This window comes from Physeter macrocephalus, chromosome 9 (assembly GCF_002837175.3).
Source record: "Physeter macrocephalus isolate SW-GA chromosome 9, ASM283717v5, whole genome shotgun sequence".
Classification (NCBI taxonomy): domain Eukaryota; kingdom Metazoa; phylum Chordata; class Mammalia; order Artiodactyla; family Physeteridae; genus Physeter; species Physeter macrocephalus.
Genome location: NC_041222.1, coordinates 76,881,628 through 76,899,565, shown reverse-complemented (window position 1 = coordinate 76,899,565; position 17,938 = coordinate 76,881,628). Strand labels below are relative to the sequence as shown.

The 17,938-nt window shown below is 43.8% G+C and overlaps 1 protein-coding gene across 1 annotated transcript in view; it reads right to left on the bottom strand.

Moving 5' to 3' along the window:
• Positions 1–11,572: 11,572 nt before the first annotated feature.
• The window catches only part of NTRK2 (neurotrophic receptor tyrosine kinase 2), a 363,441-nt gene continuing 357,075 nt past the window's right edge, over positions 11,573–17,938 (bottom strand). Inside the window, exons 17-18 of the mRNA XM_028494096.2 lie at positions 12,899–13,057; positions 11,573–12,030 (exon numbers count right to left, since the gene is read on the bottom strand). Of these exons, the coding sequence (XP_028349897.1) occupies positions 11,845–12,030; positions 12,899–13,057 (345 nt within the window). The 3' untranslated portion in view covers positions 11,573–11,844. The remainder of the gene's footprint in view (positions 12,031–12,898; positions 13,058–17,938) is intronic.

Genomic DNA, 17,938 nt, shown 5'->3' with positions numbered 1-17,938 from the left:
ACCTTACTTTTCATCTTTCTGATCCCGTTAAAAGTTAATTCCTCCTTGTTGTGCAAAGAATGAGCTGAAGCCTGGAGGACAAGGGAGGGAAAATGGGACTTGTGGGCTGGACATTAGCTTTACCAGGCAGAGCTGGGTTCCTTCTTTTGTCCTGGGTAGTTGGCAAACGTTCCAGAGTTTTCTGTAAGGGGATGGACACGGGAGGGAGAGCACAAGGAAGTCGTAAAGGGATGCCAAGTAATAATGAATAAGAGTTATTCTGTGTACTCCCAGGAGCTCTGAGCCCATGGGAGGCAGATGTCGTTTCAGCACCAGGAAGCGCTTGCTAAGGAAGCTTTGTAAAATGCAAAAGGGCCTGGCGGTGGGGGGAGGCTGGGGGCAGGGGGAGGAGGTCTTCAAATAAATTCCCTTTCACTAGGAATGGACCCCCTGGCAAGGGTGTCCACAGGAGTGCCCTCTGTGGCCCCTCCAGCCCTGTGAATCTGTGATGCTGTAGGAGCTCCAGGAGAACCATTCTGATCTATAATCAGCCCTCTACCCTAAATCCAGAAAGGCCACTGATGGTCTCCAGAAAGTTTTGTCCCCAGACTAAGAAAGCATTGAATAACTTTGCAAAGTGCTGTTTAAAGTCCACTCTAGAAAAGTCCCCAGGTCCAGCTGAATTGAACAAAAATAACTGTCATCCTAAAGATGCCACAATTCTTTTTATGCTTTTTCATTTGGCCTCATTGCCTGATTTCCAGCAAGCATGGAAGGAGGTCCTCTCTGAGGGACCCTTAATCTCTTACTTCTGAAGATATGGATTCTATTTGAAAGGGAAATGGCTTAGTTGTCCAACTGAAAATAAAAGCATAGCCATTTTTATTTTCACTCATGGTAGCCTTCCTTGCCTCTTCTGGAGGCTTGTCTGGGGTCCCCAAACTAAGTCAAGAAGAAAAATCACTCTCCTTTCATGTGGGAACATTTGAAGTCATTTACACTAATAACTAACTTTATGGTTTCAAAACATGGATTAGCTCACCTGAAGCTGGAGAAAAAGCCCATATTAGATAGTTTATAAATAAGATAAATTATCATTTATATTTATATTTCAATAGTTCTAAGGCTTAGGAAGGTTAAAATGACTTGCCTAGGGTCACACCACCTATTTCTAAGCATCAGTCTACTGTAACTACCTGCCTAGTTTCCTGACCTCTTATCTCAAGCTCCTTAACATTTGTTCATTCATTCATTCATTCATTCCTCTGTTCACTCATTTGAAAATGATTGAGCACCACCTACGTGTCAAGAGTCATCCTAGACAGTGAACCAAAGATACTGAAATCTCTGCCTGTGTAAAATTTACATTCTAATTGTAGGAAATGGCCAACAAAAATTTTAATAAATAAAAATAATAATATTGTCACACAAACAAGGGTAAATGGCCAGATACTGTATATAGCACACCTGCTGGAGTGTCATGATTTGGGGGAAGACTCTTGGGGACAGAAACAGTAGCTCGTAGCTGTGTTCCCAGTTGCCCATCACTCTCTGTGATTGTAAACGACAATCCTGTAGGACTGAATTTAGACTCCTGAAGAGGGATCCTGACCCTGGGGCTGTGGGACTTTTAAGTTGCATGATTAAGAGGTAGTGGCCCCTCCCCTGTAGTGATCTCGTGCTAGCATTTAATAGCAATATGGCAGAACTTGAATTCCAGTGTATCTGGCCAGCTCAGTTTTCATGGTCACAGGCTGGGTCCAAGACTTGTCGTTGCTCTGCTTGTTATAGCAAGCTAGCTACAGGATGCTCTTCATCAGAATCCATGGTTGGAGAACTACCATGTTCTTCTGCCATAATGGGGAGCTGGAGCCCCAACCTTTCAGTTGATCAGGACTGATTGATTGATTGAATGATTGATTGCTTTCAATACTGGGCCATAATGGGTTTCCATGGAGCTTGGCAGAAAACTTATTTTCTGAGAGAACTTGTAGTTCACTACTTAACTCCTTGGATACTGATGATTTGCTTTTTAAATCTATCTAGTGCTCCACCTAGCATTCTTGAAAGTTCTAGGCCCTTTTCGGTCTGGCCCATTCTCTGCTGAGTCAAGTCCTAGAGGTAGCACCAGGTGTTTCTATTTGGATGGTTGAAATTCTGGGGCTGAGCCTTATCATCCTCTAGAACAATAATTCTCTACCTTAGCTACACATTAGAAACATCTAGAGGATTTGCGCACACACACACACACACACACACACACACACTCACAAGCCAGCCTATGTCTTGTCCAACGCAGACTAATAGAAACAGGGTGAGGCTTTGGCTTCTACATTTTTCAAAGTTCTCCAAGTGATTCTGATCCACAACAAGAACTGCTCTTGCCAGAAAAATAGGACTATGTGAAGAGAATCCTCATCTAAATGCAGGAAGAAAGCATTGAGATTTCCAGGGAAGATGGAAGACAGAACAAGTACACAAGGCTTCCATCTTGTTCACACACACATGCTTGGTGAAATATAACAAAATGGAAAAAGAAACAGAAAAATCTCCAGAAGCCAAAGGAAACTAAAAGCCAAACTAAGGCCTCATGACTCATGTTGAGAGTAGATAGTCATCATACCTAGTGGATCGAGTGTGAGGGGGTGGTGGCCCTTGTGGGGAGGCTGCAGTGTGTCGGAGGACATCTGTCCTAGAGGTAAGGCTCTCAGCTCTGGCACCAGAGCCACTGGATTGTGATGGATAGTAAATGCGAAGCCCTTCTCGTATTTCCTGGGTATCAATGAACCTTGAGATCCAAAGGATACCCTAGGAAGGGGAGTCACACCCAGTAATTGCTGAGATTGGTTTTGCCCCTGCAGGATGTGGACTTGAGTCAAATATGGCCTGATTTAAAGGAAATGAAGAAAGCGGCATTTCCCACGCACAGGCTGGTATCTACAAATCCATACACACCTGCTACAGGAGAAGAGGCTGTAGTTGTCCATAGGGAGGTTGTTATAGCATCTGTGTGACTTTAAAATCAGTGTATACAATGTGATGTGTATGTACAAATATAGCCTATACACTAGAAGTGATTAGCTATCATGACGTATCTAGTGATACACGGATGTACTATAGACAACATATGCAGTGCCCGTGTGAGAAGTGACTTTAGTAGTTAATTGGTATTTAAAATAATGTTATCAATATCACATGGTTTGCTAATTAGGATAAGGGACATAGATTTTTGTATGTATGTGAAGTGACTGATCCTGAAGATTGAATATTTATTAGAATTATTGTACAAGTGTCATCATTCCTGCATGAAGGAGGCAGAAGAATCTGGCAAAGCCCAGCTCTCTAATGCCAGGAATGCAGCTCTCAGTGACCAGAGCTCCCTGGGTCTTCCGTTGTCCCTCCCTGTCACCTGAACAGAGGCCAGGCTGGTCCTGGCGTTAGTACATCTTTGCATCTGTGACTTCCATGCAAGGTCAGGCAAGGGAAGTTTCTTGGCCTACATTGCAGGCTTGTAATAAATCATTGCTTGTTGGATGAATTTGGTCTGAACCTGGCAATCCTTGTAAAGCACCACCTGTAGATGGCAGGTGGGATGGGATGTTTAGCTCTCATAGAGCTCTATGGGAGCCTACTGAAGATCCTGACATTAGGGAAATACAGATTCGCAGAGAGATAGTCCCATATCACTGAAAGCCTCAGAACCCACTGCTAAGCAGCTGCTTCCACTGTAGGCTCACCCTCCCCGAGGCTTATGAGTGGTAGGAAGAGGGAAAAGGAGCACTGGGTCTAGGAAAGCACCAAAGACCTTGCCAGAAACTCTCTAGTCTCCTGGAACCTTGAATCTTGGCATTAGCTCCCACTGATAAGCCCATTCCTACAGGGCTGAGATGTTGAGTTGTTTTTACCAGTCTCGGAGGGGCCTGGAGCCCAGACTCTCAACACCATGCCACGTGGTGAGCCCAAACCCCAGCTGCAGGCTTCCAGGGGCCAGCCAGGTGCCTGCATTTCTGCCTATTGCCTGGAGTGCAACCCCCTGAGTTCCTCCTTCGTTTTCAGGATTAAATGACTACCTTTCTGGCAAGTAGTAAACACTACATTTGCTGGTCAATTTCTTTTGACCTAACTTTTTGGCAAGTTCCTTAACTCTCATTGCCTCAGTTTTCTCATCTGTAAACTGGGGATAATAATAGTACCTACCTCCCAGTGTTGACGTAAGAGCTGGGTGAGTTAACATACTGTAGAGGTTTAAATGGTGGCCTTCAAAAAGATATGTCCACGTAGTAATCCCTGGAACCTGGGAACGCGACCTGATAAGGCAAAAGAGTGAGGAAGAGCTTTTCCTGGATTATCCCTGGTGGGCCTTAAATGCAACCACACGTATCCTTACAAGACACACACACAGAGGAGAGGACACAGGAAGAAGAGGAGAAGGCAATGTGGCCGCCGAGGCAGAGATCGGAGTGATGCGGCCACAAGCCAAGGAACATCTAGAGACCCCAGAGGCTGGAACAGGTAAAGAACAGATTCTCCCTGAGGGTCTCCAGAGGGAGTGCGGCCCCGCCGACACCTCAGTTTCAGACTTCTGGCCTTCAGAACTGTGAGAGAACACATTTCTGTTGTTTTAAGTCACTCAGTGTGTGGTAATTTGTTACAGCAAAAACACAACATACATAACACCCTGGCATGCAGTAAGCATTTGTTCTATTAGTCAATTTGTTCTAAAGGTAAGGATGCCCGTTTGAATGAGGTTGTTAATCACAGTACCTCAGAAGTGTTGTTCTTAGCCAAGCAATTAGGCATCCTCAAGGGTGAACTAAAAAAGTGTATCTGAGGGAGAAAGTGAGACAGGGTCTACAAAACAGCAGGCAGGGCTCTGGAAAACTTGACTTCAGGTTTGGAATTTAACTGATTACTGATGATAAACATACAAATAACAAGAATATAAAAACGTTGTCTGGTAAAGGTATGGATCTTTAATAATCCAAATAATCCACTGGCCAAGGCATCAGTGGTTGAACTTTTGTTCTTTAATCCTGTTTCTTTGAGTGGGATACACACTTCAGTCCCACAGCAACAACACGTGTTTGTACTTGGATTTTTAGACGAGTTGTTTTCCCCCCTTACACAGCTTTGAATTCCCCAAGTCTCTGCTGAGTTTAACTGGGTTGTATTTTTTTAACTCAAGGAAAATATACCTGAGCCAGTAAGAGGGGTTTTCATGGGCAAAGTTCCTGTGGAGTTTGATTTGAGGACAGTCTGCTGGCAAACTCTACATTCCTGAAGCCTCCATCAGGTATGCTGCCCAGAAGACTTCTGTGCCTCTCAGAGGAGATGGAGGGGAAACGGTCAGACAGTGGGAAACACTACTGTGACTCTGAGAGGTACAAATGTGGGTGGACTGCTCTGATGGCCAGGAAGAGACAGGCTGCCGGATCCCTGTGAAACCACCATTCTTTTGTCTTCCTTCACCTTTTAGGAAACACTGGTTAACAGAGAGACCGAGAGGATGTGGCATTTTCTATTTGGCTACTTCTGCTTCTGGGTCATGATGATTCTCAAAGCTGCCCCAACCCTAGGCCACAATTCACAACATTTCTTTTTTTTTTCTTTTTTTTTGCGGTACGCGGGCCTCTCACTGTCGTGGCCTCTCCCGTTGCGGAGCACAGGCTCCGGACGCGCAGGCTCAGCGGCCATGGCTCACGGGCCCAGCCGCTCCGCGGCATGTGGGATCTTCCCGGACCGGGGCACGAACCCGCGTCCCCTGCATCGGCAGGCGGGCCCTCAACCACCGCGCCACCAGGGAAGCCCCACAACATTTCTTTTATGGTAGGTTTCTTAGGTCTGATCTGTTAGAAATCCTGGTGATTCTGTCTACTCACCCTGTGCTGTCTCACGTGGTAGTCATGAGCCCCGTGTGGCTATTTAAATGTAAACTAATTGAAATTAAATCACATTTAAAATTCAGCTGTTAGTCCCACTGGCCGCAGGTCAAGTGCCCACTGGCCGCAGGTCAAGTGCCTACTGGCCATATTGGACAGTGCAGATAAAACATTTCTATCATTGTAGAAAGTTCTACTGGACAGTGATGTTCTAGTTATCCAAGACAGAAGGTGAAAATGTCAGGTTATGGAGGGATCAGCCAGGGAACTTGTACTCTCGCCGCTTCAACTGATGAACACGGCAGTCACCTGCAGTGACCTTATCTAAAGTACATACATACGGACAGACAGACAAAGAGCACACCATGCTTTGTGAAAATTCTAGTAATCATCATGTCACTTTTAGTGTCTCTTTTAGAGGATGTTATTTATTTTAAGACATCATTTTTATTAGTACACTGTAGTACAAGAGACTTTCCATGTCAGGTTGAGAGAAGCTGGTCACATGATTTACAAACAAAACTTTTTTTTTTTTAAAACACTGATATTCTGGTGTCACTTTGAAATCAGCCAAGATGCAGTGGGTCTTAATAAAGCAATGGACCTCCAAACAGATTGCAAAACAAGAACCAGTAAGTATCAACACAGAGACGTCACATTAAAAGGAAAATAAAGCAAATGAAAAGGGAGTTTCAAATACCAGGTCACAATTAAAGGGGCAATATATCTTCAGAGAGGTATTGAAATGTGTGTGTGGATACGGCCTGGATATATACAAACATCTCTCCATGTACAGAAGCAAATGCAGAGACTGTCCACACCTCTAGGCAGATTTGTTAGTGATGGATAATGATTAATTAATGCAGGGAGCAATATTTCACCATAATTTGGTCATTTATCAAGGGATTATATATTCAAAATCCACATTTAATTCAAAGACCTTGTATTTAAACATTTCCAGTGTTTTTTTTTTTCTTACATTTTTAAAGCAATAGGAAGATATACAACTTGCAAAATGTAGGCCTTTACATTTCATTTTCTCCAAATTTTTTTCCCAGTTCAAACCTGTGGCAATTAGCAGCTTTAGTTATGGTTGCTCCAGCATGTTGGACATTCGGCTAACCTTCACTCAGGATCATTTTCGTTAATGTACAGACCAAAGATATAAAACAAACACAGACCTGGCCTAGAATGCATAGACTAAAAAAAAATGACATCCCATGTTTTCCCATTGTGTCTCCTGAGACGTATGTTAAGATGGCAGAAGAGTTGCTTGGTTGCTCTTGTGAAATTCACAGTGTTTTGCCTGCAACACATATACACATATATATATATTTTTTGCTTTGCTTTGTGTCTGTGATGAATGGAGCAAAGAAATATATATATAAATAAATAAATACATAAATAAAGGTAAAAGGAAATAAATACAAAAATTAAGGATATTCGAGAACCTTTGACTTATAGCAGCAGTGGTTCATTCCAGCCCTGACAAACAAGAAAATACCCCTTCATATGCTGTCATATTTTGCTACAAATCCCTCCCACCGCAAATTCTTTAGAATATCATTTGCTGTCTCAACCTTGGAGTCTCAGCATCCCACCGTTACGAATTATGAAGAAACTGCTTTAACTGCTCACTTAGCCATCTGAGTAGTTGGGTCACTGGCCATCCCCCTCGTGAGATTTTCTGTAGCAGTGATATAGGGCCAAACCGAAGCTCATCATCGGAAACAAAAGTCCTCAAATGGGAAAAAAAGAAAAGAAAGAGCAAGGGAATTGAGACTATGTGTGTCTGCAGTTATTTATTTAATTAAGATACACAATTTAATGTTATTGGCATTATAGAAGGTCCAATTTACAAAAGGGTAAGTTGCAAAAAAGAAGTCTATTCCTGACCAGGGCATCCTGTTGTCATGGCTCTTTGCAAAGGCCAGCATTTTACACTGCTGCCTCTTGCATTCCGCTAGGATGTGGGAATTCCTAAGAGTCACTCGCCTCGCAGTGGAGTCTTGGATTCTCACCTTTGGCCTTCAAGACACTGGGCTCCCAACACTCCAGTTCTCTTCTGGAATGCTTGGACTCTGAACACAAGTGTAAAGGGGTCACAGTGGGACAGGTGAGCATAATACAAATAAATGTGCAAAAGGATTTTAAAAAAATCAGTTTTCCTTTTCTGGACCTTTACATAAGGAGATATATTTCCGGCTGCATTTTCCTTTGCAGGGAGCCAGAGGAAGGACTCAATGTAGTGGGATGGTTTTGATTTAGTTGTTTTGGGAAGCACATTATCCTAAATATGTCTTCCACCCATGCAGTATTGCAGAGAGTCGAAAAGTGTGATGGGGTCCTACCCACATGGAGAAAGGAAGCACGAACAGCAACGTGACATTAAAAAAGTTTTGGTTATTTAGCAGATTTTAAGCAAATTATTCATACTGCACCCTACTTATAATTATCTCTATTACTGTGTGCCTATACATTTATACATAAGCTCACAAACACACTATGCATGTGTGTTTGTCTATGTATAAATCAAGTATTTATAACACACATACAAATACATGGAAATACCACAGGGAGCGCTGATGTGAACACATAATATGAATTCTGATATAGTCTCTTACAGCATAGTTCAAAATGTCTTCTAAATAAGCCTGATTATGACATTGGTTCATTGTACAAGGATTTCGCTGAAGCTATGAGCATGATTATAGGTCATGAGATCTCAGCTGCTTGCATCTCACATATTTCATTTTGCTCTTCTAACTTCATATCCTGCTTCATGACTTGGTTAGCGTGCTTTCTCTCCTGGACTGCTTGTGTATATATTAGGGTCTCTAGCAGACCAAATCATGAACTTCAGAGTCAGAGTACTTAGATGAAGTCCCAGAGGTGCCTGGAGAGTACTAGCATGCCATTGAACTTCTCCAACTCTCAATTTCCTCACCTCTAAAAAATGGGAATAATTTGCCAACATATGTGAAAAGTGTTTGGAAAACTATTAAACAATGTATAAATGGAAGCAACTGTCAGGATGAGTTCAGGCTAGAGAATTAGGTTTGTCACCACTCCCGTCGTAGTTTTTAACAAATCTGATGGCAGGCCCTATTCTGTGATCTTTACACTGCAGAATGAGGATGCCCCTTTTCTAAAAACTACAAGAGCATAAGAAGAGGGGATTGTGGAGGAACAGCGACGGAGACTTGAAGATAGTCTGTGGTTCATTCGGTTACTTTAAAAGCAATCTGGGATTCTTTCAATGCGAGACGTCTCTGTGATCAGTACATACTCTTGAGACAACAGAGGGAAAAAATGAATAATAATCAGCAATATAAATAACTATAAAACTTTGCACTTGCATAGAACCTTTCATTTCAAGACCTTGAGGGACTTGTCAGAAGGTAAAGAGAAAATTTTTTTTTTCTTTTTTCCTTCAGAGGAAAACACGACACTGGAAGGGGAAGGAAATGCTCCCATCCTCTCATCTGCTTTAAACAAATCCTTGCTCTAAAACCGCACAGCCCTCCTTGAATTTGATCCCTTAGAGTATTACCTCCTTTGCTCTCTGTTAAAATAAAACAAGTAACTTGCAGCTTCTTCCCCCAGAGCAGCTGGCCAGTCGCACAGAATAACCAACCTGTGTAGGTTTTCAGGTCATCACTGATGGAATCTAGAAAAGTTTGGTACAAATCTGCCTCTTCTTACTGCTTCACAGGGTGCCACAGTGTTTTAACAGTACCATGGGCCCTTAATAGGATATATACGTGCAGGTATATATCATGGAGATATGGCTTTCGTTATATTATTATGTGTGTTCTGGAGGGATTTTGGTCACCAACAAAGAGAACAATTCAACTTCCATGCTCATAGGCAGCGCAGAACCTGAAAGGACTCTGGGGACCGCCTTGTCCAACCCCCTTCACTTGACAGCAGATGCTACTGGATTTCCTTTTGTTCTCTGTTAATGGACACTTTTGATTTTTTGAGAACTGGCTTTCAACGTCTAGAATGGAAAATAAGGTGCTTCAGTAACTAAGGGCACAAGCAAAACTTAAACAGAGCAATTGCACCTTCAGAAACAAATATGAAATAAAATGACCTAAGTTGAATTCAAATCACTCCCCTTCAATCTGGCTCGTGTTATAAAGATGTCGAGTTAGCAAAATTCCCCTCACAGAGGGTAGCAAGTTTTCTTGAGGAACAGAAAAATGTTTCTTCCTTGGTATAACTGATCACCCAGATAACTGTAAATTTCTATTTAAATTTACAACCTCTTTTCGCAAAACCCGTGGCTATGCCCAGAAGCACACCTCCAAAGCTTGGCCTGGGCACAGTGTCCCATGGGTATGCTGTGCCTAAGTTTTTATTTTTACTTTCTTTTAAAATGCAGTGAAAAAAACAAAACAGCATATTGACAATGGAGTACATTTAGAATGAGACCACTCTCCCAACCAGAGCCCAGAGCAAGGTCTTGGCCTGTGTACACTGAACATCAATGCCTGTGATACCCCCAGGGTGGGTGAGGTCTCCTGTCCCTTGGGGGTTGATTTTGCCCTTCCCACAGGGCCACAGTGGGTGCAACATGGTTGAGGATAGCCAGGTTTCAGGGTCCATATTTGTTAAAACCCATCGCCACCATACGACCCAGAGACATTTATACTCAGCTGATGAATTCCATTAGCTTCCCCTAATTATATAAGTTATACCTTTTATGGATCTGCTCTACATATCTGGGGCACGACGTCTGGAGCGGTAGTTTCTGCACACAGATATTTTTATCGACAAAGACCATGCACAATTTTGCTTGCACAGTTAAAAGGACGGGTGGGGTGGAGGCTAGGGGTTGGAAGGAAGTGCTATCTGAAAAGTTCAATGTAAGAGAAACTTGCCTCCAAATTTAGAGCTTGTCCTATCTTTTCCAAGTCCTTGGCTTTCCCATCTGACCCTGAAATGATCGCTGGACAAGAATCCACCTACTTTCAACTGAACTTGACACAGGCTCAGTGGATAACACTTGGAAAAACAAACCAGTGCCATCACCGTGGCCTACAAAGACAAGACCGTCGGAACGTGTGATGTGCCATCTTGCCTCCCGGAAGCCATCTTTTCTCTGTACTACACTCTAGTGTTTCCGGTGATGGGAAAAGAATAGTCCATGGCACAGAGTTCAACAGTCTTTTTACTCCTCAGAAATGTCCTCGGGGGAAGGTGCCGAATACATTCTTCCCAGCTCACAGTCGCTGGGTTTTCTTAAGTTGGGACTGACGCCAGCCGGTCGCAATGGTTGTCTTTGTTCTTCCCATAGTGCGGTTTATAATAAATCTTCTTTCTCTCTGGTTTTAATCTCCCATAGATAAAGGCTTCCCAGATTGAACACAAGTTTTCCTTTTTCATACACAGGCTTAAGCCATCCCAAACAATAAGAACAGTAATAATAATAAATAAATAGAAGTGAATCCATAGAAACTCTCGATGTCTGTACAGCAGAAGTGACAAAGTTTAAGTCAAATATTTGTTTTCCCTTTTTTTCATCCACATCAAAGGCAGGAATACAACAAGGCATTGTTAGTTGTGGTGGGCAAACCGGAGTGTCTGCTGATATAACAAATTAGGTTTGTTAAGGCCTTTGTCTATGCAGAGTTAATAGTAATGCAGAAGCCAGATTGATTAAAAAAGAAAGGGTGAGGATTGTGAAGCAGGGAAGACAAAAAGTAAAGGAAAGAAAAACAAACAAAAAAAAAACTAGGGAATAAACCAGGGAGATGGAAAGAGAGAAAGAGATAATACCAAAAAGAAGTCCATACTGTGTCTACGGATGGAGAAGTACACATTGCTTCCCTCGGAAAGCTTCTCGGTGTCTTTGTAGTTAATACTGTCAGAGCAAAGAACAGCAGATTGATGGCATCCAGCGGCAGTTAAAAGACGTTCATCCTCTCGGCCCAACTGAGGAGGTGCTTTGGGAAGGATCGGTCTGGGGGAAAGGGTCCTAGCCTAGTATATCCAGGTAGACCGGAGATGCCTTGGCCAAGTTCTGAAGGAGGGTGTGGATGCCCTTGATGTTCTTCCTCATGTGGGGCTCTCGCTGCCAGCACCCCAGCATCAGCTCATAGACTTCCTGGGGGCACGTTCGAGGTCGCTGCAAGACTCGGCCTTGAGTGATGCATTCTATCACCTGGACAGGACAGAGAGCAAAGATAGGGTCAGACCAGAGGAAAAACAATGTGGATACAATAAATGTCAGTACAAAGAGAGGGCTGCTTTAAAGAAGTGTTCACTTTTTTTCAGAGGCAAGAGAGTGACTGTTCTAGGTTGGTATATCATGGTTAATTTGATGGGTTTATATTCATTTTTCAAGCCACACTGATTTCACCAAACTGGTGGAGAAATAATTCATCTATATGGAATGCTCCCAAAGCACACCCTGGAATGCCAATGTTTTACTGGCCTGAGATTGGACCAGGGTCACTTTTGTGTCAGGGCACTGACTGGCCAGGGAACCCCAGGGTACCGAAATGAGCAGTCATTTTGGATAATGGAATTGGATAAAAGACAGACATGGGCCTGAAGAAGTGAGGTGCTTGACCAAGAAGTGATGCCTCAAATACAGACATATTTGCAAACAGATTAGAAAAGGAAAATAAAATGCTTGAGTTTTTCACTAGAAGTAAATGTTCCAGTGAAATATGCAAAAAGGAGAGAAGCTTGAAACCTTATTGGAATAATACCAAAAAGCTAGCTGGACTCTAAGGGTACTGGAATGCCACATCTGCTATCAATTTACTAGATGAACAGCACGAAATGACTCCTGGGTCCCAATGCCAGAGAATCACAGGCGCATCAGCAAACGCTGTGCTTTTCTCTTTCTAGAACTCTTAAATTTGGAGAGTGACTATACTTTGGCCATGAAATTTAGGTACATGGCAGGCCGTTTGGGAGGTGCTTCTCCCAACAAAGCCACATGAGAGTGTGTCCTGATTTCCAGCCCAGGGATGCCTCTCTGTGTCAGCTCTCTAGGGGTCTTGGTGTCACCCGCCACTCACCTCATTGTTCGACAGCTGGTACCAGGGCTGTTTGCCATATGTGAAGATCTCCCACAACACAACCCCCAGGCTCCAGACATCACTTTCGGTGGTGAACTTCCTGTACATGATGCTCTCTGGAGGCATCCAGCGAATGGGCAGCATTGTGTGGCCACCGACCTGGCGGAAAAGGGGTAAACAAGGTGGCATCAGTTCCCACCATCGGGAGAAAAGGTCTGGAAGGGAGATGTGGGGGACATTTTTTCCCTTTCCTTTATTTGTATTTATTAATTTTAATTGTTTATAAAAATAAGGGAAAGACGATTGGTTTATAATCTCAAGCAACAGAGACAGAGGGCAAAGAGTGGTCAAAGGATTTTTCTCACATTTTTGCAATTCTCTCCTTCGCGAAACTAGACAGGAGCAGAGATGGTGATTGGGTGGATATTCATCCTGTATAAAACACAGACACACCTACTTTCTGGTATGAGGGTGACTTGATGTTGTAATTAACAAGATAACTTTGGTCAGGATAACAAGTAGAGAGTTTTGCATCCAAAATGACCCACTGAGTGACTCTGCTTCCTTAGCAAGGCCGGAGCTTCCTTCCACTTTAAAGAGTCAGGAGAGCACACAGAGCTGCCTTGAACATGCTTACCACAACCCAGCAATGGGCAGGGCAGAAATGATTATTCACATTTTCCAGAAGGGGCAACTGAGTTTCAGGTTGCTATGGACACAAAGAAGTCCAGTCTTTGGACTTTCATCTACTACAGGAAACTTCAACTGAGCTTATTTACAAAAGTAAATAAGTAGGAGGAGCTTCAAGATGGCAGAAGAGTAAGATGCGGAGATCACCTTCCTCCCCACAAATACATCAGAAATACATCTACACGTGGAACAACTCCTACAGAACACCTACTAAACGCTGGCAGAAGACCTCAGACCTCCCAAAAGGCAAGAAACTCCCCACGTACCTGGGTAGGGCAAAAGAAAAAAGAAAAAACAGAGAAAAAAGAATAGGGACGGGACCCACACCAGTGGGAGGCAGCTGTGAAGGAGGAAAGGTTTCCGCACACTAGAAGCCCCTTCGCGGGTGGAGACTGCGGGTGGCGGAGGGGGGAAGCTTCGGAGCCGCGGAGGAGAGCGCAGTAACAGGAGGGAAAAGCGGAGAGATTCCCGCAGAGGATCAGTGCCCACCAGCACTCACCAGCCGGAGAGGCTTGTCTGCTCACCCGCCGGGACGGGCGGGGGCTGGGAGCTGAGTCTCGGGCTTCGGTCGGATCCCAGGGAGAGGACTGAGGTTGGCTGCGCGAACACAGCCTGAAAGGGCTAGAGCGCCAAGGCTAGCCGGGAGGGAGTCCGGGAAAAGTCTGGAGCTGCCGAACAGGCAAGAGACTTTTTCTTGCCTCTTTGTTTCCTGGTGCGCGAGGAGAGGGGAGTAAGCGCGCCGCTTAAAGGAGCTCCAGAGACGGGCGCGAGCCGCGGCTATCAGCGCGGACCCCAAAGACGGGCATGAGACGCTAAGGCGGCTGTTGCAGCCACCAAGAAGCCTGTGTGCGAGCACAGGTCACTATCTACACCTCCCCTCCTGGGAGCCTGTGCAGCCCGCCACTGCCAGGGTCCCGGGATACAGGGACAGCTTCCCCGGGGGAACGCATGGCGCCTCAGGCTGGTGCAACGTCACGCCGGACTTTGCCGCCTCAGCCTCGCCCCGCATCCGTGCCCCTCCCTCCCCCCGGCCTGAGCCAGAGCCCCCGAATCAGCTGCTCCTTTAACCCCATCCTGTCTGAGTGAAGAGCAGATGCCCTCCGGCGACCTACATGCAGAGGCAGGGCCAAATCCAAAGCTGAACCCCGGGAGCTGTGCGAACAAAGAAGAGAAAGGGAAATCTCTCCCAGCAGCCTTGGGAGCAGCTGATTAAATCTCCACAACCAACTTGATGTACCCTGCATCTGTGGAATACCTGAAGAGACAACGAATCATCCCAAATTGAGGAGGTGGACTGTGGGAGCAATGATATATATATTTTTTTCCCTTTTTCTCTTTTTGTGAGTGTGTATGCGTATGGTTCTGTGTGTGATTTTGTCTGTATAGCTTTGCTTTTACCATTTGTCCTAGGGTTCTGTGTGTTCGTTTTATTTGTTTTTTTGTTTTTTAGTGAAGTTTTCAGCGCTTGTTATCATTGGTGGATTTGTTTTTTGGTTTGACTGTTCTCTTCGTTCTTTTTTTTTAAAATTACTTAAAAATTTTCTTTTAATAATTATTATTTGCTTTTTATTTTAAAAACTTTTAAATTTTATTTTATTTTATTTTATTTTACCTTTTTCTTTCTTCCTTTCTTTGTTCCTCCCTTTTATTCTGAGCCATGGGGAGGACAGGCTCTTGGTGCTCCAGCCAGGCATCAGGGCTATGCCTCTGAGGTGGGAGAGCCCCTGAAAGGGCTAGAGCGCCAAGGCTAGCCGGGAGGGAGTCCGGGAAAAGTCTGGAGCTGCCGAACAGGCAAGAGACTTTTTCTTGCCTCTTTGTTTCCTGGTGCGCGAGGAGAGGGGAGTAAGCGCGCCGCTTAAAGGAGCTCCAGAGACGGGCGCGAGCCGCGGCTATCAGCGCGGACCCCAAAGACGGGCATGAGACGCTAAGGCGGCTGTTGCAGCCACCAAGAAGCCTGTGTGCGAGCACAGGTCACTATCTACACCTCCCCTCCTGGGAGCCTGTGCAGCCCGCCACTGCCAGGGTCCCGGGATACAGGGACAGCTTCCCCGGGGGAACGCATGGCGCCTCAGGCTGGTGCAACGTCACGCCGGACTTTGCCGCCTCAGCCTCGCCCCGCATCCGTGCCCCTCCCTCCCCCCGGCCTGAGCCAGAGCCCCCGAATCAGCTGCTCCTTTAACCCCACCCTGTCTGAGTGAAGAGGTGTGTGATTTTGTCTGTATAGCTTTGCTTTTACCATTTGTCCTAGGGTTCTGTGTGTTCGTTTTATTTGTTTTTTTGTTTTTTAGTGAAGTTTTCAGCGCTTGTTATCATTGGTGGATTTGTTTTTTGGTTTGACTGTTCTCTTCGTTCTTTTTTTTTAAAATTACTTAAAAATTTTCTTTTAATAATTATTATTTGCTTTTTATTTTAAAAACTTTTAAATTTTATTTTATTTTATTTTATTTTACCTTTTTCTTTCTTCCTTTCTTTGTTCCTCCCTTTTATTCTGAGCCATGGGGAGGACAGGCTCTTGGTGCTCCAGCCAGGCATCAGGGCTATGCCTCTGAGGTGGGAGAGCCAAGTTCAGGACATTGGTCCACCAGAGACCTCCCTGCTCCACGTAATATCAAAGGGTGAAAATCTCCCAGAGATCTCCATCTCAACGCCAAGAAGCAGCTCCACTCAACGACCAGCAAGCTACAGTGCTGGACACCCTATGTGAAAAAACTAGCAAGACAGAAACACAACTCCACCCATGAGCAGAGAGGCTGCCTAAACTCATAATAAGGTCACAGACACCGCAAAACACACCAGCAGACGTGGACCTGCCCACCAGAGAGACAAGATCCAGCCTCATCCACCAGAACACAGGCACCAGTCCCCTCCACCAGGAAGCCTACACAACCCACTGAACCAACCTTAGCCACTGGGGGCAGACACCAAAAACAGCGGGAACTATGAACCTGCAGTCTGCGAAAAGGAGACCCCAAACCCAGTAAGTTAAGCAAAATGAGAAAACAAAAAAAGATGAAGGAGCAAGATAAAAACCCACCAGATGTAAAAAATGAAGAGGAAATAGGCAGTCTACCTGAAAAAGAATTCAGAATAATGATAGTAAAGATGATAGAAAATCTTGGAAATAGAATGGACAAAATACAAGAAACGTTTAACAAGAACCTAGAAGAACTAAAGAGCAAACAAACAATCATGAACCACACAATAAATGAAATTTAAAATTCTCTAGAAGGGATCAATAGCAGAATAACGGAGGCAGAAGAACAGATAAGTGACCTGGAAGATAAAATAGTGGAAATAACTACTGCAGAGCAGAATAAAGAAAAAAGAATCAAAAGAATTGAGGACAGTCTCAGAGATCTCAGGAACAATATTAAATGCACCAACATTTCAATTATAGGGGTCCGAGAAGAAGAAGAGAAAAAGCAAGGGACTGAGAAAATATTTGAAGGAATTATAGTTGAAAACTTCCCTAGTATGGGAAAGGAAATAGTTAATCAAGTCCAGGAAGCACAGAGAGTCCCATACAGGATAAATCCAAGGAGAAACACGCCAAGACACATATTAATCAAAGTATCAAAAATTAAATACAAACAAAAAATATTAAAAGCAGCAAGGGAAAAACAACAAATAACATACAAAGGAATCCCCATAAGGAATGGATACAAAACAAGACCCATATATATGCTGTCTACAAGAGACCCACTTCAGACCTAGGGACACATGCAGCCAGAGTGAGGAGATGGAAAAAAATATTCCATGCAAATGGAAATCAAAAGAAAGCTAGAGTAGCAATTCTCATATCAGGCAAAATAGACTTTAAAATAAAGACTATTACAAGAGACAAAGAAGGACACTACATAATGATCAAGGGATCAACCCAAGAAGAGTATATAACAATTGTAAATATCTCTGCACCCAACATAGGAGCACCTCAATACATAAGGCAAATACTAACAGCGATAAAAAGGGAAATCGACAGTAACACAATCATAGTTGGGGACTTTAACACCCCACTTTCACCAATGGACAGATCATCCAAAATGAAAATAAAAAACTAAACAATACACTACTTAATAACCAAGAGATCACTGAAGAAATCAAAAAGGAAATCAGAAAATACCTAGAAACAAATGACAATGGAAACACGACGACCCAAAACCAATGGTATGCAGCAAAAGCACTTTTAAGAGGGAAGTTTATAGCAATACAATCCTACCTTAAGAAACAGGAAACATCTCAAATAAACAACCTAATCTTGCAGCTAAAGCAATTAGAGAAAGAAGAACAAAAGAACCCCAAAGTTAGCAGAAGGAAAGAAATCATAAAGATCAGATCAGAAATAAATGAAAA